The sequence below is a fragment of the Dipodomys spectabilis genome, unplaced genomic scaffold, assembly GCF_019054845.1.
Source record: "Dipodomys spectabilis isolate Male_0828 unplaced genomic scaffold, ASM1905484v1 ptg000297l, whole genome shotgun sequence".
Taxonomy (NCBI): domain Eukaryota; kingdom Metazoa; phylum Chordata; class Mammalia; order Rodentia; family Heteromyidae; genus Dipodomys; species Dipodomys spectabilis.
This window is the reverse complement of record NW_024870974.1, coordinates 4,510,702-4,536,702: the sequence shown is the minus strand read 5'-3', so window position 1 is coordinate 4,536,702 and position 26,001 is coordinate 4,510,702. Positions and strand designations below refer to the sequence as shown.

The 26,001-nt window shown below is 37.2% G+C and overlaps 1 protein-coding gene across 2 annotated transcripts in view; it reads right to left on the bottom strand.

Moving 5' to 3' along the window:
* Positions 1-370: 370 nt before the first annotated feature.
* Ppa2 (inorganic pyrophosphatase 2) overlaps positions 371-26,001 on the bottom strand; it is a 55,041-nt gene continuing 29,410 nt past the window's right edge. The window contains exons 7-12 of one of the 2 annotated variants that reach the window (XM_042701840.1): positions 24,823-24,949; positions 16,402-16,529; positions 14,131-14,216; positions 6,069-6,138; positions 1,918-1,957; positions 371-735 (exon numbers count right to left, since the gene is read on the bottom strand). In XM_042701840.1, coding sequence (XP_042557774.1) covers positions 704-735; positions 1,918-1,957; positions 6,069-6,138; positions 14,131-14,216; positions 16,402-16,529; positions 24,823-24,949 — 483 coding nt within the window. In that variant the 3' untranslated portion in view covers positions 371-703. The remainder of the gene's footprint in view (positions 736-1,917; positions 1,958-6,068; positions 6,139-14,130; positions 14,217-16,401; positions 16,530-24,822; positions 24,950-26,001) is intronic. The other variant, XM_042701841.1, reaches the window with a different exon arrangement.

Genomic DNA, 26,001 nt, shown 5'->3' with positions numbered 1-26,001 from the left:
TCAAGCCCCAGTACCAGCACCTAAAACAATGACAGAGAAAGAAAAGCCAACAATCAAGTTCGAGGACAAGAGAGGTCAAAGGCATTTAAAAAGATATCAATAGGCAAAGCATAGGAGTAAGATCTGGACACCTTCCAAAGATGTGACGCCATCACCATGAAGAAGAGAACTGACAGAAACAATAAAAAATGTTAGGATCTCCAAAATACAGGGAAGAGTTCAATAACTATAATGAAGTTACACAGACACTGGGAAGAAAGGACAGAGGTTGGCTAAATAAAGGCTTTTCCAGCAAAGAAATAACATGGCATAAAAATAAGAATTTTACTGTAACCCCTCTGTATGGTATTTTCACAATTTAAAAAATAAAAACAGCAGCATCTGTAAACATTTTATTGATGAATTGAGTTGGTGATTTTTACATTTAATCTATAGACACACAAGCTACTAAAATCATTATTTCTTCAAAACAATGTCCCCAGATTCCTGCTATGAAATTAAGCCAAATCTTTTCTTTTTATATATCAATAAATATCCAGAGGAGACAAATCAAAAAATTATTTATTTACATATTGCATATTTCAAAAATGTCAATGAAATTTCAACATAAAGTTAGCAAATGCTTATAGACCTGCTTATCTCTTGCATTTAAGAGAGTTCCTTACAGGCTGAAATCTTGATGGCAAAACTTCAAAACCTCCATTCATTTGCCAAGGAAGTGCCAAACTTGCTCTGCTTAAAATGAGGGAAGAAAGGTGGTAAGGGAGGAGGAGAAGTGGAAGAGAGGGAAGAACAAATTTAATTGAAGATCTTTGGGAAGCATTTAGGCAGATAAGAGTAATAATCTCAGTATATCATATTTCTGCTGTCAACATTACTTCCTTCTAAATTCCTGTCTACGTTCTCTCAGTTGGCTCAAGCCTTATATCAAACTACATTACAAACTCTAGAACATTCCCACGTTATTTTCTATACTTTATAGGTTTAGTCTCCAGTAAACAACACAGAAGTTAAGTGTCCTTCCTATAATGTGGAAAGTTCTAGGAAAATCACTTGCTATAAATTTCACTGCCCATCAATTATCTGAAATGAGACACTATTGTCCTATCAGGAATATAGCTTTGCTTTGCTTTGAAATTATGTCCAGGGACAATTCTAAACAGTTACAAAGGCATTCAAAGTAAATAGTTCTCATTTTGCCTCTGAATTTGTAAGGTGAATGAATATTCTTGTAGCATTTTACACTAGAAAGCTTTGCAATATCTCCAAAGACAAATGATATGTATATATACATATATGTGCATGTATCTTGAAAAATTTACCCAGAACATTATTACTTGATTTTCCAAACAGCTTCAAATAATGCTAATCAAGAACATGGAATTAACTCAATCCTACTATACATTTTAATTTTAAGGTCTTCAGTTAAAACTCATTACTCTTACCGACATGGGCTTGAACCCAGGGACTCAAGGAAGCTGGGCAAGTGTTTTCCACTTTAGCCCCAACCCTTGCCCTTTTGTTTGTATTTTGTTTTTGAGACAGGGTCTCCCTAACTTTGCCAGGGTTGGCCTTGAACTTGGGTCCTCAGTCCTTTGCCTTGAGAGGAGCTAGAATTATAGGCGTATACCACAACATACAGCTTGTGATTCTTTTCCAGTTTATCAGAACTAACTACAACTTCTCATTACTTCCTTCATCACACACAAAAATGTCACTGCAATAATAATTTTCTAGTGCAAAAGTAATAAGTGCATTTCTCTTCATTTTCTAAAATTAGGAAATTTGGTATTTCATCAGAAAATTTTCATATTAAAATTATTTCACTTCATTTATATATTAATTACTTTTCAGTTCCCATTACCATAATAAATAAACTTAGAGATCTTGCCTATCAGAATCTAAAATATACGATACCTTCAACATTATTGTCTTTATTCACTGAAGATGTTGTTACCTGAAAGGTAAGAACAGGAAAAAAAAAGTCTTAAATTATATTTGAATGTGAAAAGTGAAACCAAAAATAATTTCTTCATGAAATTATAAAACAAAGTTGACATCTCAATTCCTTAATCTGAAAAAAAACATTCCTCTTTACCTTTTATTATTGCTCCTTCTTTCCCACAAAGAAATCACAGAGTCAAGTGAAAGAGCGCATGCGCAAGTATTTCTCAATAAAAACTCATGGGAACCACTAAGAGCTGGGAACTCAGAATAGGAAGTTTCCTTTCTGTTGTTTCCAAGGCTGAAGTGTTAGGAATGAAAAATCAAACATATACACATGCAAACACATGTGCATGTGGTGCATGAAGATGCTACATATAATATTTAGTTGTATTCCAGAGATGTGAACTTGCCTGTTTTGGTTTATTATGGTGGTAGCCACGGGTAAAGAGTCTTAGAATAGAGAAAATACAGTCTACAGTACACACATCTGAAAGATTTTCCTGAGATAGAAGACTTTTAAAGTTAACAACAATATCTTTATTTATTTTTGTTGGCCATGGACTTGAACTCTGGGCCTGGACGCAGTCCCTGAGCTCTTCAGCTCAAGGTGAATGCTCTACCGCTTGAGTCACAGTGCCACTGTGGTTAACTGGAGATAAGAGTCTCACAAACTTTCCTGCCTGGGCTGGCTTTGAACCTCGATCCTCATATCTCAGCCTCCTGAGCAGGCAAGAGCCATCAGCGCCTGGCCTCTATTTTTATTTTAATGTATTAACAGGGGAAACCAATATTCATAGAGAAAGCATAAATCCTGTTATGTAGTTTAATAAATCATTAGAATGATTATATAACTTTTCAGTTCATTACATATTAACTGATCCCTGTGAAGAGGCAGAACATGCCAACTACATGCACTTAAAACCGCTTCTTTTTTATAACAAAAGACTTTCCAGATTCAAATTTAATAATTAGTTTCTAATTCCCTAAATGTGTCCATCCTTACTATGAAAGACCTGTCTCTGACATTTGAGGTTCAGAACAGACACAAATGTCAGACAACAAACCATACACATAAACATTTAACAGTTAAAATAGCCCAAGCTAGCAAAGTAAACAATAGGATATAAAAATGTATCCTGCCCAGTTACCTTGTATGACCTTTATTTTTTTATGACATGAGAGCTCCATTTACAATTCTAGACACCTTAGAGGCTTGTGACTTGACCTGGTAGAGTAAGGAAAGGGAAAGGCACATGGCCCTGCTCTGTCTCCCTCTTACGCAGGCAGAAATTCCAGGTGGCACACCTGTGCCTGTTTTACCTCCAAATGGCCACTCACTGGCCCCTGCAGAAATGGTGGGCACACAGCCCACACAGTCAGAAATAAGATCTGGGAAGATGTTTGGGTTAGGGAGATGTAGGGCCTGGTTTCCAAGAGGCCCTGGAAACAAGACTCAAGCTGTCTGGGAAAAAAAAAAAAAAAGAATTCCACAGTCTTGGGAAGTCAAAACATACCTAGAATAAGGACCCTCGGTAAGTCCATAACTTTGGTCCCTTAGTCTTCTTGCTCTATGAAAAAGGGATGTAACTTTTCAAAGTAGGACACTGGAAAAGCAGACCAGAGGTAGGACTCTCCTTGCTTTGGATAAGAAACCCAGTGAAAATGAAATTTTAATTTCTTCAAAATTAAAGTATTTTTCTCACAAATTCATGAGTAGAATTGGAGTGAGTTCTTAATACAAAGTTAACATCTAAATCAGCAAACTCTGAGTAAAGCAAACTGCTTTCCATATGTGGGTGGATGACATAGGTGGACCTCCTCCTTTCCTATCAGTGGAAGCCTGAATAGACAAAAAACCAAAAACCTTACTCTCTTAAATTCTCCAGTAAGGTGTTTACAGACTTTGCACAAATGACTCTCCTAGGTCTCTAAGCTAACTAGAACTGCTATCAACTGCAGATTTGGAACAGTGTCATAATCCTATGAGCCAATCTCTGACAATAAGCCTTTTCTTTTTTGTCAGTCCTGGGTCTTGAACTCTGGGCCTGGGCGCTGTCCCTGAGCTCTTTTCAGCTCAAGGCGAGTGCTCTACCCGTAAGCCACAGTGCCTCTTCCAGTTTTCTGATGACCTATTAGAGATAAGAGTCTCACGGACCTTCCTGCCCAGGCTGGCTTTGAACTGTCTCAGATCTCAGCCTCCTGAGTAGCTAGGATTACAGGTGTGAGCCAACCACAGGTGCCCTGGCGACAAATAAACCTTTTTATATGCACAGTCATCTGTTGTTTAACAGATATAATTTCTGAGAAACATCAAGAAGACAGTAGTATAACAACAAAAAGCAAATAAAGCTATTGAAATTAAATCTAATGCAGATTATTTCTCCTTCACTCAACTCTCCAGTGGTTTTGCACTTTATTCAGAAAAAGAAACATGATCTTGACAGCATCTTTCCTAATTTGCCTCCACCTCTACCCTTAGATCCAAACATTTCCTGTCTCGGGCTGGGAAGATGGCTCAGTGGTAGAGCGCTTGCCTTGCATGCCTGAGGCCCTGGGTTTGATTCCTCAGCACCACATAAGCAAAAAGAAAAAAGCCGGAAGTGGCGCTGTGGCTCAAGTGGTAGAGCGCACTAGCCTTGAGCTGAGGGACAGCGCCCAGGCCCAGAGTTCAGGCCCCACGACCGGACCCAAAAAAAAAAAAAAAAAAAAACATTTCCTGTCTCATTTCCTTTCTCCGCACACTCTGTCTTCCAGGAGTTAGTGTAGTCATTTTGACTACTTCCTGAACTGTATATAAGGCATCTTCCTGCCTCATGGCCAAAGTCTGCAATGCTCTTTCTTCAGATGGCTACTTGGCTCATTGCTTTATCTTCTACAATTCTGAGATCAAATTGAAGTTCTCTTCTCACAGGCTGTCTGTGACCACCTTTTAAATAACTACAATTCCTAGGAACTTTGGCCCCTCTCCCTGCTCCCTTTTTATAACAGCATTTATGGTGTACTGACATGTTATGTCTTTTACTTACATATTTATTATACAAGTATCTAACTAAAACCTCACCTCCATCTCCACAAATAAAATCTCATCTTCATGAAGCAGAGGGTTTTTTTTCATCTTTAATACTGCATCCTCATCTTTAATACTCATCCTCAGCAAGGAACTCTTACCACATAGCAAACCCTAATTAAATAGCTGATGAATTAGTAGAAAATAAAACCCTCAACAAATTAAAAGCAGCCATCACAAGCAAATAACATTTAGGAACATTTTAGTTGATCCTAAAGACCTAAATTCATTAGTTTCTAGTTCATAATTAGTTTTTAAAAGCCCTTAATTTATAAATAAGGTTTCAATTCTAAGATCCCTGCTGAGTGTTTCCTTAGATGCCTACACTACTTAATTATCTGAATTGTAATTTTTCAATTTAGTATTCTCCAAATTAGGCATTAATTTACTAATAAGTTCAGTTGCCTTTATGCAGCATTGTCAGTGGGACACGTAAAAATTCATGGATGTCTTCTTGGCTTGGAGAACACTGTGAGATAGGTGAACTAAATGGAAATGAAAAGGGTACTGTTGTAGGAAAAAACTGGGAGAGAGCAAAGAGGTGACACTGTCTAAAAAGCAATGTACTTTTTACCTTACTTATATAACGGTAAGCCCTCTGAACATCACCCCTGCAATTTTTTTTTTTAAGAAAAGGGCACTCTTATCTGTTTTATTTCCTTCATTTTCCTTTAGCCAACATGTATCAGCCCCAAGAACCTGTTCCCACACAGGAACTACATGACATATTACTCACAGAAATATATAAACAATAATGAGCTCCTGATGCCTAGAAACATTTGAAAATGCTACTTAAAAATGGAAAAAAACTCAACGAAAAGTTTTTAAAGTTTTTGTTTTAAGTTCCAAGAATTAAGGTTGGAGGTGTGGTTCAGAAGAAATAACCCCGCAAAATTATTCCCTGAATTAAAGAAGGATGAGAACTTTTTCTTTTTTTAACATTCTGCTTTCCAAAACAGCTAGAAAAATTTCATTGCTATGTATTTCAACATTTCCATGAGACTTCCCAAGACACTTATTTAATTAATGGGTGCAGTAGATACTTGCTCCTTACCGACTCAACTAATGATCTTGCTTCCTCTTGGGTGCAATGGAAAGGGCTATCACACACCTGCACATTTGTGCTGCACAACAAAAGAGAACATGTTAATACAATGCAAAAGGTGCAATCACCAAAGAAGAACCAACTCCAAATACTCCACCTTGCCTGTATAATTTCAGCCAATGAACAGGAGCTGAATGGACATAAATCAATACAACTAAAGTAACACTGTACTGTCTAGAATAAAAAAGATTTCAAATAATATATAAATTCTAATAATTACCTAGGGTGTATATAAATCTATACAACTCCAATTCACTTATATTACAGAAAAGTAAAAGTGAACCCATAGCATGGGAGAAATTTTCCTCTATGTGATCAATATTTTAACTAGCAATGGAAGTAGATTCTCTTTGTCAGACAGACAGGTAAGATTAAAGATAACAGGATACTAAATGAAGGTAAAAACTGTTAGACAACTAACTATACAGCAGTTTGGGAAGACAGAAAACCTCATCAGCCAGGATCAGTGAAGTCCAGACCTTTCCTATTTTGCCTCAAGCTGGCTACTGCCACACAAGGTTTGCTTCTAGATTAACCAAGAGGTACCATTTTCCCACAGTTACCAAGGCTGAACTTTCAAAATTTCATTAAAGAAATTGGCAGATTAAAATGGATATAGGAAAAAGCAACACAGAGAGGAGTTAAGGCCAAAGGGATTGCCAGTGATTGTCTACTAAAGGAGATAAGTAGGCAAAACACAAACATATTTCTCCTTAGTTGGACCTGGAGGACATTCATTATCAAATTTATCTCCACAACTTCTTTGTGAAATACGTGTGTGAGGGGGATCTGTGATAAGGATACCTACCTATTTATTTATTTTGTAAACTGTATCTGTCTATAATTGACAACAGTGATTACAGTGTTCATTTAGGGTTCCATCCAGACTCATAATGGGAAACATTTTCATTCTCAGCATGAATAAAACTAGAACCTTACTACTTGTAGCTGCAGGATGGCCTTGAACTTCAGACCCTCTTGCCTTAGCCTCCTGTGTGCTATCATTATTAGAATGCATCATCATGTTTGGTTCAGCAAGAATAAAATTTGATCTAAGTTGGCAATACCATCTTTAAACTATATCTTTTTGTATTCTATTTTCCACAGCTCATTTAAAAGCAATTTGAAAACTGAAAAAGGTATGACCTTGTAATTCAGATGTTATCCCAAGGAAATATAATAACAATAAATAGATCCAGGCCCCCTAAAAATAGATACTGCAAAGTCTTAATGCTAGCTCTCTGGAGAAAGCATGGTGTACCTTGCATGCATGAGGCCATGGGTTTGATTCCTCAGCACCAACATACACAGAAAAAGCCAGCAGTGGGCACTGTGGCTCAAGTGGTAGAGTGCTAGCCTTGAGCTGAAGAGCTGAGGGACAGGGCCCAGGCCCAGAGTTCAGGTCCCATGATCGGCAAAAAAAAAAAAAAGAAAAAAAAAAGAAAGCATGGTGTACACTAAATATGTTTTTAATATTATAACTCAAACAAATGCCTTCTGTGTTAATTCTTAGAAAATGGTGGTGAGAAATACGGAAGGTGGGGTGTTATCTTTCCCTATATAAAACTGTCAGAAAAAAAAGGGAGAATACCCAATTAAATTTGAATTTCCAGATAAACTTTTTGTTGTTGTTGTTGGTTGTGGGGCTTGGGGCTTGAACTCAGGGCCTGGTCACTGTCCTTGAGCCTTTTTGTGCTCAAGGCTAGCATTTTACCACTTAAGCCACAGCGCCACTTCCAGTTTTTGAGTGGTTGATTAGAGATAGGAGTCTCACGGGGTCTTTTCTGGCTAGACTGGCTTCAAACTGTGATCTTCAGATATCAGCCTGCTGAGTAGCTAGGATTACAGGCATGAGCCACCAGTACCTGGCCAGATAAACTTTTTTAAGTCTAAGTATGTCCCAAGTATTGAGAGGAACATACTTTTCTGGATGCTGGGATACAACATTAACCCGTGGAACTCATAATCAACAGGATTCTTCAGCTCTCAAACTTTGCTCCTAGCCTTCAGGAGGAAAAACAGTAGAGTCATAGGGGGAGAAGGAAAGAAGGAGGGAAAGGAGGAGGATGTTCGTTCCTACTATAAATCAGATTAAATCAATTAAAAAGAATGTGCTTTCTTTGGTGTAGTTAGATACTTAATCTTCAGTCCTAAAATTCTAAATGCCCAGGGCTGAAGAAACAGAACAGTTTATAAACATTACATATAAACATATATAAACATTACATATAAGCATTACATATGTTTATGTACATATGCGCAACTTTTCTGGCCAAACTAAGCAGACATGACATTACAGCAAAGAATTAGCAATATAAAAAATGTACAACAAGCCCAAACTGAATTTAAAGGTAATTAAAAGAAATTAATTTATAAAATAACTGATCGAATATAAAGAAATAGAAATAGATGATTACCTGAAAACAACAAAACAGATAAAAAGGATGAAACTGAAAGGTCCAGTAACATGGAACTTTAGTAAATGGAAAATTATTTCTTCAAGTCAGTCTCCAATCAAAGGCCCCATTCATGAGATTCCCAAAAACAATGGCCAGGATACAGATTTATAGACTTACCAAGGTTTCCCACTCTAGATCAAATAGTTAAGAACAAAGGAGAGAAAAATACAAGGAGCTAAGACTGACAATGATTCTGGATAAACATAATAGTTTATAGAAGGAAGTAGCACGGGCGAATGTTCACAAAGCTAAGTAGAACTGCAGCTTCCAGTACATAAAAGTACTTGCCACAAATTACATCCATCTTTATTCCAGAAAGCAAAAAAGAAATAATTTCAACACTTAATTTGAATTGAATATATATTCCTTACTCAATAAGCATGTAGACATGAGCTTATGTGTCAAATCCTATTTACATATAATGTGCTATGATAAAGACCTAACACAGAGCATGAAAACATGCAAAGGAGTATATAGCAGCAATGTGAAGTGTGCAGAGATGATGTTTGGACTTCCTCTTGAAGAGCAGAAGTTCATCAACGAAACAGAGGGATAGGAGACAGAATATGAGGCTTGTGCATTGTTTAGGAGATTATTTCAATCCTGAATTGAAGGAGTTGCATTAGGCCTAAAAAAATTCTGAATTTAATGTACAGAATATATTAAATAAGAGAATGGATGTTAACAAAATACTGTGAGTAAAGAACTTATGAGTTACTGTAGAAGGATATTCAAAAGTCAATCACAACTTGAAAAACTTGAAAGACAGAAGGGCCAAAATAAATAATGTGAGAAGCCAGAGTACATTTCTGGTTTCTTAAAATCAGAAAGCTGTATTTGAAGAGAAGGTGAGAGAGGCTGAAAGGGAAATACTTATGTCATAAAATTTTATTTCTCCTGTAACAGAATATATATTATATATTTATTTATAAGTATACTTATTTCTCCTATAACAGAAAACTAAAAGTTTTCTCAGGTGAGAATAGAAATAATGAAAATTCTCTGTTCCAAGAATATACAGCTTTCAGAGTACATATTACCACCGGTAAAAAGTTACTTTCAGAGAACGACTCAAAGTATCAATGAAAAATGCAGCAGTCCCAGAAACAAAAGTCATAACTTGGATTAAAAAAGTAGCAGAGGGGCTGGGAATGTGAGGCTCAGTGGTAGAGTGCTTGCCTAGTATGCATGAAGCCCTGGGTTGGATTCCTCTGTACCACATAAACAGAAAAGGCCGGAAGTGGCGCTGTGACTCAAGTGGTAGAGTGCTAGCAAAAGAAACTTAGGAACAGTATCCAGGTCCTGAGTGCAAGCCCCAGAACTGGCAAAAACAATAAAAATTTATAATTCTTTCCAAGTCTTTCCATTCCCTAACAAATGGGGCAATGTCATTCTTTCTGATGGAGGCATAGAATTCCATTGTGTATATATACCACATTTTCTTGATCCATTCATCTACTGAGGGGCATCTGGGTTGGTTCCATATCTTAGCTATGGTAAGAATTATATTAAGTAAAGTAAGCCAGACCCAAAGAAACATAGGTCCCATGGTTTCCCTTATTTGCAATAACTAATACAAGTGTAGGACAAGCAGAAAAGGCCAAAAGCAACGTACGTATGACCATAAGATGATGCTAAATGAACCCTAAGATAGCAACACAAATGTCTTTTTTTCCTTCTTGCTATTGTATTTATAATGTATCATGTGATTTTTTTTTGTTGCTTTGTATGTTCCTTCCCCACGGTATAACCCCTATTTTCACTGTATTTGATGTTGGTGCCCTTCATCTTTTATATACACTTCTCTAATTCAGGGAGAGGAAGGGAAAAAAACAAAATACTTAAAGAAGGATACAGGTTGACCCATTGTAACAATGAGATGTACAAAACACTATGTTGAAAATGAACTTTACAACTTCGGTGGGAGGTAGTTGTGGAGATGGGATGGAGGGGATGGTAGGGGGAAAACGAAGGAGGAAGCAACCAATGCTCAAGAGGAAATGTATTCATTACCTTGCTCATGTTACTGTAACCCCTCTGTACAACATTTTATAATAAAAACGTGCAAAAAAAAGTAGAAGATATTTTTAGGCTTTAAAATACTATTCAATAGTTAACTGCACTAGATGTCTATTGGTGAGTCCAAGATCTTTAGGAATTTTTTCTAAAGAAGGATCTAGATGAAGTCTTAAAGGACAAATTAGCTCATTCAAAAATGAGAACATCATTGAAGCAAAGATGACAAAAGAACACCGGCCTAGCGCATAAAGGGTATGGACTTTGTAGGAATCCTTGCTGTAGCCCAAAGTAGAAGCAGGAAGTGATAGAAACGAGGCTAGCAAGGTAATGAGACGGGACCTTGGAAGGTCTTGTTTGATCTCTCATGAAAAGTTTAGATTTCTTAGTTCTTAAGTAGAAACTCATCAGAAATATGTCTGGAGTTAAAATCATACCTGGCTTAGATACCACTTCCCCAGAGATCCTAATAAATATTCAGAGGAGACACTGCACCTGAACTTTCCAATGCTTCCCTAAGTCATTCTGAAGTGGTCTGGATACAAGGATTGAGAGAATGGCTGTAGTGAAGAGCGTGGATCTAACCTACACTGCACAAAGAAAACGGGTGAGGAGGGGACCAGGAAGGAAAGGAGGCTTGCTCCTTCAGCAACAGTACACTGCAAGAGGAAGGCTGCTCATTACACAAAGGCAAAAGAAGTAACTACTTTACAAATTAAGTACTAATAAAAAGAGTGGATAAAACATTAAAATTCCCATGCTTTTCACTTTAAGTGCTTACAACTTATATCAAAATTCATTTTTTTTGTATGTGCTGGTACTGGGGACTTGAACTCAGGGCCTCATGCTCTCATTTGACTTTTTGGCTGAAGGTTGGCACTCTACCAACTAAGCCATACCTCCAATTCTAGCTTTTTGATAATTAATAGGCGGTAAGAGTCTTGTGGATGTTCTTGTCCAGGCTGACCTCAAACCACAATCCTCAAATCTCAGCCTCGTGAGTAGCTAGTATTACAGGTGTGAGCCACCAGCATCTGGCTTACTGCCTCAAAATTCTTAAGTTAAAATTCTGTTGGGGGTTGGGAGCATGGTTAAGTTGGTAGAGCATTAGGTAATGGGCAGAAGCATTGGGTACCAAGTTGGAGTCCCAGTTGTGAGATATGTAGATATGTAGACAAGGTAACAGAATGTTGGTGTGACTACACTTGAATCTGAATTCCCCCTCCACGCCCAAGCCTGTGCGCTGCAAGTCTGGTCTCCAGTGTGGTGGTGATGAGATGCTGGAAGCTTTCAGGTAGAGCCTACTGGGGGGATGATTGGGTCATGACTGTCCTCTTGAGATTAATGCAGGTCTCACCAGAGTGGATTAATACCAACTGTTATAAAAGATGGAGGCCAGTCCCTTCCAAGGCTCAGGTCTTGAGTCACCTCTTCATGTGCTTCTACTGTGTGATGCCGTCTGCCATTAAGCCTTTTCCACAGGTAAATAGATGCTAAGCCCTCTACACTGTAAGCCAAAAAACTTCTTTTCTTGACACACTACCCAGCTTCAGATACTTTGTCATAGCAATACAGACAAAGACAACTGCTAAGATAGGTTTGGAATTTGGGTTTAAATACTCTACTGAGTGAATATGTTATTAAATCTCATGTAGTTTCAATTTACTACTGTGTAAGTGGAGAGTGTAACGTATTTTATCTTGAAATTAATGGAAGAAAACATATAAGACACTCAAGTTCTGGAACAGTATAACGGTCAATAAATGTCACTTTTATTGTAATGCAATCCCTAGATGGGCTACTGCAAAAACACGTCATAACTTAGAACTAAAGTTCCCTTCAGAGTAAAGATAAGTAGAAGAATCAGCACAGAAGGAATGACAGCAGACTGTGGATAACTGGGAAACAATGGGATCACATGGGGGAAGCTAGAACTCTTTAGGAAGTATAGCTGTGTGCTAATGAGTGAGTTCCTTCCATTTCTTCTGATTCAGAGGGGCCATGATGTTGGGGGCTCTGCTCCCCAGGTTTACTATGTGACTTTGCTTCACCAAAAGTCACTTATGTCAGTTGTAGTTATTACTATAATTTTACAATATAAGTAGTAATCACTCTTACTAATAAAAGGAATGTGGTAAGAAAAATGCTACATGTAAATCTCACAACTAGGAAGTCTGTAAACAATACCAAGGCTCTATAAAGTCTCAATAGAGGTAGTAAACTGCTAGGTGCTAAGGTTTCTTTTGTTGATGGTACTAGGATTGGAAACTGAAGACCTTTTGCTTCCTGGTCAAATGCTCTATCACTTGAGCCAATCTCCCAGCCCTTGGTTTGCTTCAGTTATTACTTGAAGATCGACATGTTTTTGCCCAGGCTGACCTAAATCACAAGCCTCTTATTCCTATTTCCCATGTAATAGAAATGACAGGCATACACCACCATGCTAAGCTTACTGGATTTGATTATGAGGAACTCACTAAATTTCTGCCTGGGCTACTCTGAAACCTTGCCCTTCTCATCTCTACCTCTCCAGTAGCTGGGATTACAGTTATAAGCAACTGCTCTCATTCTGTAACAGTTTTTAAGTTGTAAGGTATTTAAAGATTATAAAAATCTTTATTTTCTATTCTGCTTTAGTTGGTGTATGTATAGAAAAATCTACATGGGATCTGTACAGAAAAGACCTGAGCCCTGCATCCAATGACTGGTAAATAAATATATTAAATGTTTAAAATAAATGTTTAAGTTATGTATGCTACATGTTACTACCGTTTGACGACTCTTAATAAGCTAATAATCCGATCATGTTGACAAGACTTACTAAGAAATGATGTGGTGGGTGTGTTGGGAAGAATGGGGAGAATGATGAAAGGGATGACATCAATCAAGATGCACTGAACTCATAAACTGACCTGCTGAATGGTAACTCCTCTGTACAACGACTTAAAAACAATTTTAAAAAGTGTGTTAGTTGTTAGACTATTACTACTATATTTTCAAAGGTTGAAAAGTTGCAATTTTTTACTGTATGTCTGCACATATCATTGTATTACAATCAAATGCCTAATTTGCTTGTCAGTGTCTCAATAAAACCTAAATTCCTTGAAGAAGGGGACAATGGCAATTCCTAGCTTCACAGAGCAGAACTCTAACACCCACTGCATAGATGTTTTATACTTTTTAAATGAAAAATAATTGAAATTAACGTAGAAAAGGCAATTTTGGGGAGTTCAAGTGGTAGAACACCTGCCTGATAAATGCAAGGCTCTAAGTTCAAATACAAGTACTGCCAAAAAGAAAAAAAGACCCCCAAACAAAAACTGTAATCCTAGTTACTCAATAGGCCTAGATCTGAGAATCATGGTTCAAAGCCAGTCTCAGCAGTCCATGAGAATCTTATCTCTAATCAAAAAGCTGACAGTAGAGCTGTGGCTCAAGTGGTAGAACACTAGCCTTAAGTGAAAAAGCTAAGGGACAGCTCCCAGGACCTGAGTTCAAGCTCCAGTACTGGCACAAACAAAAAGACAAATTCTTACCATTTTATAGCTCCTCCATCGCACTTCTTCATAAGTAATGCTTTCCAACATTCATGAGCAGATTTAATAACTTCAAGAGCAAAAGCCTAGGTTCAACCAAGAATAGACATAGCAATCACATTGTTATGTTAACCCAGAACTAATCTCACTATAACACTGTTACATGAGCAGGAGCGCCAGAACCAGGGTAACTTGAGTATAAACCTGGCTTCCTTACTTACCAACGTTAACAACTCTAGGGGTAGTCTTACTGTCACTAAGTCTCAGTTCCCTCACTAACTAAATGAGAACAATGGAAATAAGTCTGTTTCAGGGGCTGGCAAACTAGTGCCTGTGGATTACATCAGCCCTGGTAGCTGTTAGCTTGTGCTGCTTTAATAAATACTACAATGACAGAGTTCAGTGTTGTGACTAAATTATAGAGTCTAGAAAGCCTAAAAAAGTAACCATATGATCCTATATGGAAATAGTTTGCCAGTCCCTGACCTTAACTATAGAACTGAACAAAGGCTAAAGATGCTGTATGTGAAGTGCTAAGCTTAGCTCCAATACTCTTGGATTCTGAAATATAATATAATCAGAAATTTAACCTTTAAAATAAAAGTTCTCTCAGGGTTACTATTGGCTAAAATAACAGAGAACAGTTTAATTTTCAATGAAGCAGTGCTGGAAAATCTTGCTTAAGATATAACACAAGGAAAATAATTTATTGTCTGGATCATACAAGAAAAAACTGTTAGCCAAATATGTTCTGTTAACTGTGAGTACTTGGAAGCCATTCTAGAACTTGCTTAAGGAGCTAGGAGAAAAATACCAGAATAGAAAAAAAAGGAAAGTCATCCTTTCAATTATGCTAAAGAAGCACAATTAATTTTTTTTAAGTTTGACTCCTTGTTTTTGTGGTGGTCTTGGGCACTGTTCCTGAGCTTTTTTTTTTGGTCCGGTCGTGGGGCCTGAACTCTGGGCCTGGGCTCTGTCCCTCAGCTCTTCAGCTCAAGGCTAGCACTCAACCACTTGAGCCTCAGCACCACTTCTGGCTTTTTTCTTTTTTGCTTATGTGGTACTGAGGAATTTAACCCAGGGCCTCAGGCATGAAAGGCAAGCGCTCTACCACTGAGCCACCTTCCCAGCCCCTTTTTTTCCTCTTTGCTCAAGATCAGTACCCTACTACTTGAGCCACAGCTTCACTCCAGGTTTTTGCTAGTCAGTTGGAGATGACTCTCAGATTTTCGGTCTAGGCTGGCATCAAACCGTGATCCTTAGATCTCAGCCTCCTGAGTACTTAGATTTACAGGCGTGAGCCACCACCAGCACCTTGTAGGCTCTATGTTTTAAACTTTGCAATAAAGAGCAATGTATAGAATGATTATATTCTGAAGGAGTTATAAAAATGACCCAGTTTTCAGACAGAGACGTTTCATGACATGACAGAACTACCCTAAGGCAATAAAGGGACATGAAAATATGTATTTAGAGGAATTAGATAAAAATAATTTATTATACAAATTTCCAATATTTAATTCTAAAAAGAATGCAGTCTAAAATAAAAAGTTTTATGTTTATACTTAATAATCTTAAAGAAGCTGACATTAAGGGTTCATTTAAGGCGTCTCTCAAAAACTACAAGGTCCAGCTATCAACTTATATACATTCTTATATCATCTAATCTAAATTTTAAGTTTTCATTACTGTATCTTATTTCACTTGTAAAATGTATTTTATTTACTAGTACCAATTTAGAAGTTTGTAGATAATTGGCACTTTCTGTAACAATCTGAAAAACTGACTTCATGGTCTGTTTTCTCCATTAGTAACACATCAGAGACAATTTATGGTAACTTGGCATTCTAATAGAAAAATCCTATGACAGTAAGGGAACTCAGGCTTCTTAATTACTGAGTAGTTCATTTTAGGTCAGGGTGAACAGTCAGGAAGGAGGCCTCTATGGAATTAGATTAAGGACAAGTATCTTTCTCCTCAAAAGAGTAAAGGAAGGGTTTTTCTTCATAGACAATTTGCAAAGTTAAACTGACCATGGAATTCTTTTGTTTTCTGAAAAAGTGAACAAGTTTTATATGAGGTGACTCACATAGATATTTCTTAGCCTCTTGAATTTACTTAGCTCTCCTGAATGTCTTTAAATACTCAAATCAATAATAAAGCACTTTTGTCATTACGCTTATACAACCATTCACATAAAAAATAACCCAAGTGAAAGTATTTGTGCATACAGCAGAAAGTACATTTTAAAATAATAATTCTTATGTTTACCTTGTTTTTGAATTCTCCATTAAAAGCAAACTTGTTTTCTGCTTTTCCTTCTGGTACTTTATAAAATCTGAGCCAATTCAGAGTAGCTTCTAAATAACCTGGTTTGAACGTCTCTACATCATCAATATCTGTAAGGAAAGAAACAAAAAAAAGACATTTTGTTAAAAACCAAACTTCATTTCATTTAGTGGTAGGTATCAAGACTACAAGAGCAAGAAAACAGTTCTCCTCCAGTAAGATCATAATCAGTTATGCCAACTGGCTACATTTGATGGGTAGATCGCTCTAGACTTCCCTTTTCCACATGTAAGATACTGTTTCTTCATTCTACATATATAGAGCACCTTCAAACATGGTAGTGTTTGGGTATAAAGAGTTAGTGGATATATATAATAAATATATTTCCCTTTGCTCAGATGTTCCGAGGCCTAGTGATGGGAAATGGACAGACAAGAGAACAAAGTGCAAATGAAGTGCAATAGGCTTAAACATATATGCCAAGGATGTCATACAAGAAGGAAAGAAAACACGAAAACTGGGAGGCACAAGGGCCAATCAGACAAGGGGAAAGGTAGAAAGAATATCGTATGAAAGCAAGTGTGTGTACTAACAGGACCTGGCTGTTAGGAGGAAGTAGGGAAGGAGAGATACCAAGAAGGGCTGGTCACTGAGAAACACATATATTTTGCTAAGGAATCAAGAACACTTTACAGGCATCAGAGGGGTTAAGCCAGTGAAAGCTACAACATCAGGACCGTGTTTTAAAAATATGACCCGGAGGGCTGGGAAGGTGGCTCAGTGGTAGAGTGCTTGCCTTGCATGCATGAGGCCCTGGGTTCGATTCCTCAGCACCACATAAGGAAAAAGAAAAAAGCTGGAAGTAGCGCTGTGGTTTAAGTGGTAGAGCACTAGCCTTGAGCTGAAGAGCTGAGGGACAGAGCCCAGGCCCAGAGTTCAGGCCCCACGACCGGACCCCCCCATAAAAAATGTATGACCTGGAAAGAAAGTTAGCCAAGGATGAGGCATACCCAGATGAGAACACATTAAAGCTGGATATGAATGCATTTTTATCCAGATATTTATTAGGTTCTAACTATGTGTCAGTCTCTTTCCCAAGTAAGAGTGCTCTAGCTAGCACAAAGCCCACATCTTTGTTAGCTTCATCAAGCATCATGTGTTTATTCCCAAGGCACTTATGTTTGCATTTTTGTTATATAATTATATTACTTATATTAAGTAAACCAATGGCATTATCAACACAAGAGTTCTGAGGCCAGGGGGGCATGACTCAAGTAGTTAGAGAACTTACATAGCAAATACAAATACAAATACCAGCCTTCCTCGCCCTCCTGCCCACCCCCCCCCCAAAAAAAAAAAAAAGTCCTGGTTTCTGTGAAATTAACTTTGAATGTTTTAAAATAATTCAGTAAAACTAGGGGCAAAAAACATTTGCTATCAAATTAGGATTGGGTAGAAAAACAGGAAAGCAACAGTATTCTACAACACAGGTAGAGCGCTTTTATAAGTGGAGGAGGAGGAGGAGAAATTTAGACAGAGAGGTCACATCTGATAAAATACAGTTTAGTAGACTCTTGAAGTATGAGACTTTTTAAAAGAGTGTATTCCAGGAAGGAAGACAGTGCAAATACTCTGAGCTAAGATTGTGCTTTTGATGAGTAAAAGTCCTGAGGCTACAGCAGAGTGAAGAAAGAGGGCCTGTGAGAAGAGCGCACAGAAGCAGACCCACGCGAGTCACATGGGAGTCCTGGGTCCACACCAGCCACTATTGGCTTTAAGAAGTCTGTGCTTTAGGGCACACTCTCCAACTGCCTTGTGGAGAAAGGATTACTATGTAGTCAAGGAAAAGTGTAGCAAGAGATCTAGTTTATAACACTAATGAAACCCTTTAAAAAAATCTGGAATGGGATGGATATATGTGAGATCGATCGATCTATCTATCTATCTATCTATCTATCTATCTATCTATCTATCTATCTATCTATCTATCTATCTATCTATCTATCCATCCATCCATCCATCCATCCATCCTACCTAACTGCCTACCTACTTATCTTCAATCTCTATATATTTGATGACTGCTCTTGGTTTTAGTACATGATTTTTTTTTTGGGGGGGGGGGCACTATTGAGGTTTAAACTCAGTGCCCCTAACTTGCTAGGTGGACATTTTACCACTTAAGTCACATCTCCAGACCTTCTTTTAGGCTTCCTATGATTTAGATTTCTTAATATTACAGACTTGTCCCTCTCAGTTCTTTGACACTTTGAAACTTATATAAGTTTTTACTGGTTGTCCTTTTTTAATGATAATTCTTAGTTCTTTCTAAAAGTGTCCCAAATCTGATCATCTGGCATCATCTGCCACAGTTCCACTATGGTTGTCATTAAATTGACTCCAAATAAATTGAAAAACAATTTTTTATTATAATTATGGAGACTGAACTCAGGGTTTCCCTGCACATGTTATACAGGTACTCTAAAAAACAATTTTTAATTAATTTATTATTTAATGATATTTATTTTTAGCCCTAATATTATTATAAATTAATTCTTAACAATTATTTCTTTCCCAGAATTTTTGAATTAGATGTAAATAACTACTGTGGGAAAGGGCTACATATATGTAAAATTATTTAAAAGCACATGAAAATATTTAGTTTTAAAATGAGACTTAAATTAATCAAATTATCAGCAATCAAAAATACTTTCAGCACCAACCCTTCAGGTTAGCTCACAGTAAAATAGGTAACATGAAAAAAAGAAATTCAAAAAGACAAAAATCATGAGCGCTGTCCCCAGCTCTGAAAAGAGTAGAAAATGGAAACAAGCAAATTCAACTTATGTGAAATCAAACACACTTCACAGAATCAAACAGAATGGTGTAAATGAAAGAAGGGTTTGGTAACTAACCAATCATGTTTGTCTCATAGTCAAGACACTATGAAAGGTAGTATTTGGACTGATTCTCAAAAGAAAGGAAGGTGTTTTCAGTTAGGCAGATACTTCAGAGGCAAACGTATCTGTAAAGCTAGTGAGGTGAGCCTGCATTTCTGGGGAGAGGAGAAACTAATGTGCTGTGACCCCTGTTACATAGTGTGAATGTTTAGAAAAACTGGTAGGAGAAGATTACTAAAACATTTAGCAACTTAAAAGAGAATTTACATTTTTTTGTAAAGAATAAGAAGTCAGAAGATTCCCAACATTCTTTTAAAGTAAGATTTTTTTAAAAATCAGGTAAGTTTGGTAAATTGCAAAGTAAATTTAGTTATAGGAAGCTTAGAGCAGAGAAATGTTACCACTATTTTAATGGAAAAGTAACAAGCGTTAGTATAAGAGACCAGAGAGAAGATCTGAAAGGTATCTTTCAGATTATCTGAGGTCAGATAATTTGATGACAGATTGTATGATGCGTTAGATTGCTAGTGACTTAGGAAGACCATTCATGACAGATGATAAAGTTTAGAATGTTACCATGTATAAAGGAGGTATGTACACGACTCTAAAAATATTAAAATTAAAAACACTACAGTTTCAAGTATAAACAAATGGTTTCTTGCTTTGAAAGAAGTGAAAATGTATCTAGTTAGAAGGTATTTTCAAACTTTACTGAAAATGTTCATTTTTGTTAAAATACAATTGCATGCTTTTACATATTCACCAACTGTCCCTAATACTAGTGCCCATGTTGAACACTATACAAAATCACCAGGGAATGTTTTTAAACCATGTAATTCACATTTGTAACTTCACCATCCATTTCCACAAACTGAAAATCACCTGTACTCCCAATAACATCAGCAGAAAAATGCTAAAATGCTGCATTTACCTGGACTATTTCTACCAAATCAGAACACAGCTAAGGATGTTGTCAGTTATGGGGCTTGAACTCAGGACCTAGGTGCTGTCCCTAATCTCTTTGTGCTCAAGACTTGTGCTCTATCACTTGAGCCACAATGCCACTTCTGGTTTTTGAGTAGTTAATTGGAGATAAGAGTCTCAAGGAGACTTTTCTGTCCTGGCTGCTGAGATCTGAGGATCTCAGCCTCCTGATTAGTACCTAGGAATACAGTCATGAGCTACCAGTGCCCAGCATCCTAGCTTGCTGCTTGCTTGCTTGCTTGCTTCCTTTCTTTCGCTGGTCCTGGAGGCTAAACTCTGGGCCTGGGTACTGTCCCTGAGCACATTATCTCAAGGCTAACAAAGCAAGAAAGCAGACTGAAATCTTTTCCCATCACACAGATTAACTTGAATGCTCTCCTTCAAGTGCTCTACTACTTGAGCCACAGCACCACTTTCAGCTTTTTCTGATTAGCTGGAGATAAGAGGCTCAGGGACTTTCCTGTCTGGGCTGGCTTTGAACAGTGATCCTCAGATCTCAGCCTCCTGAGTAGCTAGGATTACAGGCATGAGCCACCAGCTTCTGGTCTAGCTTTTTCTTTTAATTAAAAAAATCTGTAATATAAACTTAGTTGTCTTTGTCTTTATTATGAAGAAAGAAAAACCAATCAACCAAGCAACAAACAAACCAGGGAATAGCCAAATGCTAACATCTTTTCCAAAGGGATTTAAAAAAGATAAATTTGGGTTGGGAAGGTAGCTCCACAGTGGTATAGTGCTTGCCTTGCATAAGGCCCTGGGTTTGATTCCTCAGCACCACATAAGCAGAAAAAGCCGAAAGTGGCGCTGTGGCTCAAGTGGTAGAGCGCTAGTCTTGAGCTGAATTATTCAGGGACAGCACCCAGGCCTAGAATTCAAGCCCCATGACCAACCAAAAAAAAAGATGAATTCTACATATGTACCTATATACTCAGTCCTGAAAAAAATTGGTAGATTTTTCCAAAAGTAGGTTAGGTACAAGTTTATAAGAAATCTCACGTGATCAGGAAAAAATTGAAAGTAGTTGAAAGCACAGCTTTGGATCACACACAGGCATCCAGTGAACCTCCAGCTTCATCTCTAAGGAATTCCCCTGAAGTACTTAAAAACGTTCCAGTGTCCTAAGAAATCTAACTCATGAATGAAGCAAGCAGTGGTTCTATGATGTCTGGAAATATCACAGTGAATTCTATTAATATGTACAATTACTATGCTAATAATGATGACGATAAAAACACACTTCCTGCTTCAGCAGGAACTTTGACGATAATTTAGATCATTCAATTTAGAGAGGAAGATGGACTAAAAATAATAGGTTAAAAGTATTTCTTAGAACACAAACATAGACAATCATCCCTACAAATTTAGACATGAAGGAACTCAGGCTTTCCGTGTGTGTGTGTGTGTGTGTGTTCGTGTGTGTGTGTGTCTGTGTGTGTGTGTGTGTGTGTGTGTGTTTTCCAAAGCCAGATAACAAGCAAAGGGGAGTATTTTAGAATCTACGGCTATGACTGAATTGTGACTGAAACCTAAAAAACTATATGTCAAATGTTCAACAAAGATCAACAGACTCCCAGTAATTTAATTTGTAATTATAGTGCATTTAACTCAATTTGTCCCTGTTCTTCAACTGCCTCCTCCCACACCCTAGCCTTCCTCACCCACATCTCTAAGATATATTCATTAATGGAATCAAAGGGAAGAAGATGAAAAGAGCTACCTTCTCACTGGACCTCTAATTATCATCTTACTGATGCTTTCATTATTTAACAGAAAATGATCCTAAATCCCAGAAGACAACACATGCAGCCAACTAACCCAGTAGTTTTTAGAAGAGCAGTGTGATACAGCCTTGATCATGATCTCTTGGAACCAAATGGAACTCAAAATGGCTAAGGGGTAATTTCAGAGGAGTTGGTAACCATTCCCCACCAAGCCTCAGTTTCCTTATCTGAACAAATAGGAACAGCAAGGATCTTGATTGGAGTTATGAGAAAATTGCTTGTGGTGTAGTTGATAGGCACAGTAATGCTGCAGCTAACAAGAAGACAGGGATACTTCACAGCCCAAGAGTGCATCTACTGCTTGCTAACAAAGCAGGAAAGCAGACTGAACTTTTTTCCCCATCACATAGATTAACTTGAATGCTCTCCTTCAAGATTACCAGGCTATTCCCTCTTCTTTTTCTTTCTTTCCTAAATGACATTATTAGATTATATTCCAGAAAGAAGAAAATCAAACACTACCCTAATGTGTTTAAAAAAGTAGTTATTACAAGGGTACTAGAAGCATTTACTTAGCAAATGAAAGGTTAAGCCATGCAGTTTCTACATTTATTCCGCTAAATAAAAGGAATATTACAGCTTTGATTTGCACATCTTCCTCAATGTTGAAAAGCTTTTAAAAAAGTCCCAACTGTCTAAAATAATTTCCTTCTTGTTCATTTAACTTTTTCATTCAGAATGTACTACACCAATAGGATTGTTTAGATTTCAGTATGTTTTTTAATCTTTCATATTTTAAAACTATAAAGTCACTGCACAGGCAAAGTATTTTGCTAGACAACAGGCATCAATGTTTATTTATAAAGAGAAGAAAGCAGCAGCAATGTCCCTTGCTCAGCATGTAGAAATAGCTTCTAGGCCTCCGTTACCTGGTTCTTGACATTCCTCTCCTTGTAAAGGTCCCAAGTTACTGCTGGAAGTCCTGAAGAGGTTAAGCATCTGTTTGATGCTTGGTGAATTTCCAAAGCTCTACATTAGGGTACGTGGTTAATTTCACCAAGAGGGAAGTGACAGAAGCCCCAGCATTTTCATCTTGTGAAAAGCTCTGAATCTGGTTATTTTATAAGCAAGTACTATTATCTCTAATGGCCCAGTCATTCTCTGTAACAATTTACATGCCCTGAGAGTCTTATTAACTCTTTTAGGCAATTAAGGTGCTATTACAATCATTAGGGCCTGGAACCTAATTGCAGTACACGAATGGTCTCCAAGTATTAATGAGACTGCCAAAGTGACCAATTTTCTGTTTGGGAGAACAAGGTGTTTTAGTTTCAAGTGTTATTTACCTAGACTTTTGTGAGATTATAGTGGATATTCCAGTCCTGGTAGGTAAAACCTGAAGATTTAAATTAGTAAAGTTAAAATTATAGAAATACGTTTTTTTACTAATTGAAACTTGCTCGCTGATGCAATGGCAAGTTTTAGTTCACCTCACGTCAAAATTAAAAACTAAGATATAAGACAAAAGACTATGTGCTTCATCCATGTTTGCACATCTGTCCATTAGGACCAGAGAAGCTAGTTCATCACAGAACAACTCCAAAATTTCTTTGAAAACATCACAGCTTAAATATGTCCATAAAAATATAGTAAAAAAAGAAAAGAAAAAATGTATAGATAAAAGATATCATGGAGATCAGTTACTCCACACTGTACAGAACGGGAGCTTTCAGGTCATGCTGGCCCTGGGCAACTCCAATCTCTAAGCAGCAGTGTCCCTGTGGAGAAAAGGTGCTGAGGCCGGATAACCCTGAATCTTGTTTGTGAAAGTAACCAGTCTACCTACCTGTCTAGTGCAAACCATGAGGCATGACTGATCACTTACTTACCCAAAGAAAAAATCATCACTTTCGAATTATCAAATTAAACCAGGAATAAATGGGTATATTGCTATATCAAAATCATATCAGAAGCTGGGCCCTGGTGGCTCATGCCTGTAATCCTAGCTACTCAGGAGTCTGAGGATTTGGGTTTAAAGACAGCGGAGGCAGGAAAGTCCATGAAACTCTTATTTTCAATTAACCACCAAAAAGTTGGAAGTAGAGCTGTGGCTCAAATGGCAGAGGTAGAGTGCCAGCCTTGAGTTAAAAATAAATAAATAAATAAAGCTGAAGGACAGGGCCCCAGAGTTGTCAAACCAGCTTCTGACCTGGTCATAGGAAAGGAAGTAAAAAACAGAACTTTAGATAACATTACTTGAGAGTTATTGGAATAACTGAGGGAAATACAATATAATCAAGCTATGTTTAGAAATGAATTCCCTGTCTTAGAATAGCAACTTAAGTCCATAAAGAAAAAATACAAAATAAGAAATGAGTTGTAAACATATTCTTTATAGAACAGCAACAATCACTCAAAAGAACTAAAAACCGGCATGTAAAGACAGAAACAGTACGAGAGAGGGGTGTGGAAGGAAGGGAAGGGAGGAGGAAACAACAGAAAGGGATGAGAGTCAGTGGAAGAGGGAACATGGAGCAGATGGATGGTAGACTACAGTAAACACTTTCTTAGTTTAAAATACTGTTTGTTGATATGTTTTCCTCTCTCTTGTTTCTCTTACTACATATGACACTACTCAGACAAAAACTTAGATTATCTTTTACAATCTATGGGAAGAAAATTTTAAAAACTACATATATTTAATTCCCAGATGTATCAATTGTGTTTTACATGACCATGTTTTAAGCTCTAAGAATTCTAATGACATAATAATTTACTTTTCTGGGAAGTTCCAGACTTACCATGAAACTTTTCAGCTTCAGGATCATTTACATTGATAGCAATTAATTTCCAATCTGTTTCTCCCTCATCAATAAGAGCCAATATCCCAAGGATCTTCACCTGAACCACTTCTCCTCGAGAAAGAACCTTTAAAGAGAAAAAGAGAGTCACCATTTGCAAGGCTCTTAAGAGTTTACCCAAGTAACATAGAAACCCATACAAAGGACAAAAAAAATACTATAGACAGAAATGTAAGTTTTAATACTTACAGACAATGTAAAAGTAGTCATAAAGATTGCTTTGCAACATTCCTTTAAAACCAATTATTTTATCATTTTTACTTCCACCTCAAATAGCAGTATTTCACAAGTTGGGAACAAAGAGTGTTTTTAAAGTTCTTGGGACTCCACATAAAGTTTTTAAAAAGCTCATGCTAGAGTCAGACACTGGTGGCTCACATCTGTCATCCTAATTACTCAGGAAGCTAAGATCTGTGGATTGCAGTTCAAAGACAGCCTGGACAGGAAAGTCTATGAGACTCTTATCTCCAACAAACTACTCAGAAAAAGCTGGAAGTGGTGCCGTGGTTCAAGTGGGAAAGTGCTAACCTTAGCACAGACAAGCTCAGGGACAGAGTGTAGGCCCTCAGTTCAAGCCCCAGAACCAGCAAAAAAAAAAAAAAAAAGATAAATTATTTTATATTTGAAAATTTATTTAAAATTTTTTATGGGTTTATAGGCAAGCAAGAAGCATGACTAATGGATCATAAAGTTTCATCAAAATATACATGCCCTTTGATCACATAAGAACAGAAGGGATCATTTTATTTCAAACAAACTATTGCTGCAACATTTTTGCAAAGTATAAAGAAAAAAAAATCAAACAAAAGATACTTAGGAAAAAATGTTAACCTCAATCTGAATTAATGCAACAAATTTTTACCAACCATATCATGCTTAATCCTAGATACCAAATGAATAATGCATAATCTCTAAAGAAACTTATAATGCTGAAATTTCTGCGTCTGTGTCTCTCAATTATCAACTTGCAGGATTCTGCTTGATTTCCTCAGCCTGTTAACAATACTTGTTAAAGGAAAGTTTCTACCACAGTGCTCCATACGTCCGACTAAAGTATTCTTTTCATAGCCAGGCACAGAGGTCAGGCATAGCACACCCTTAGCAAAGTACATATGACTG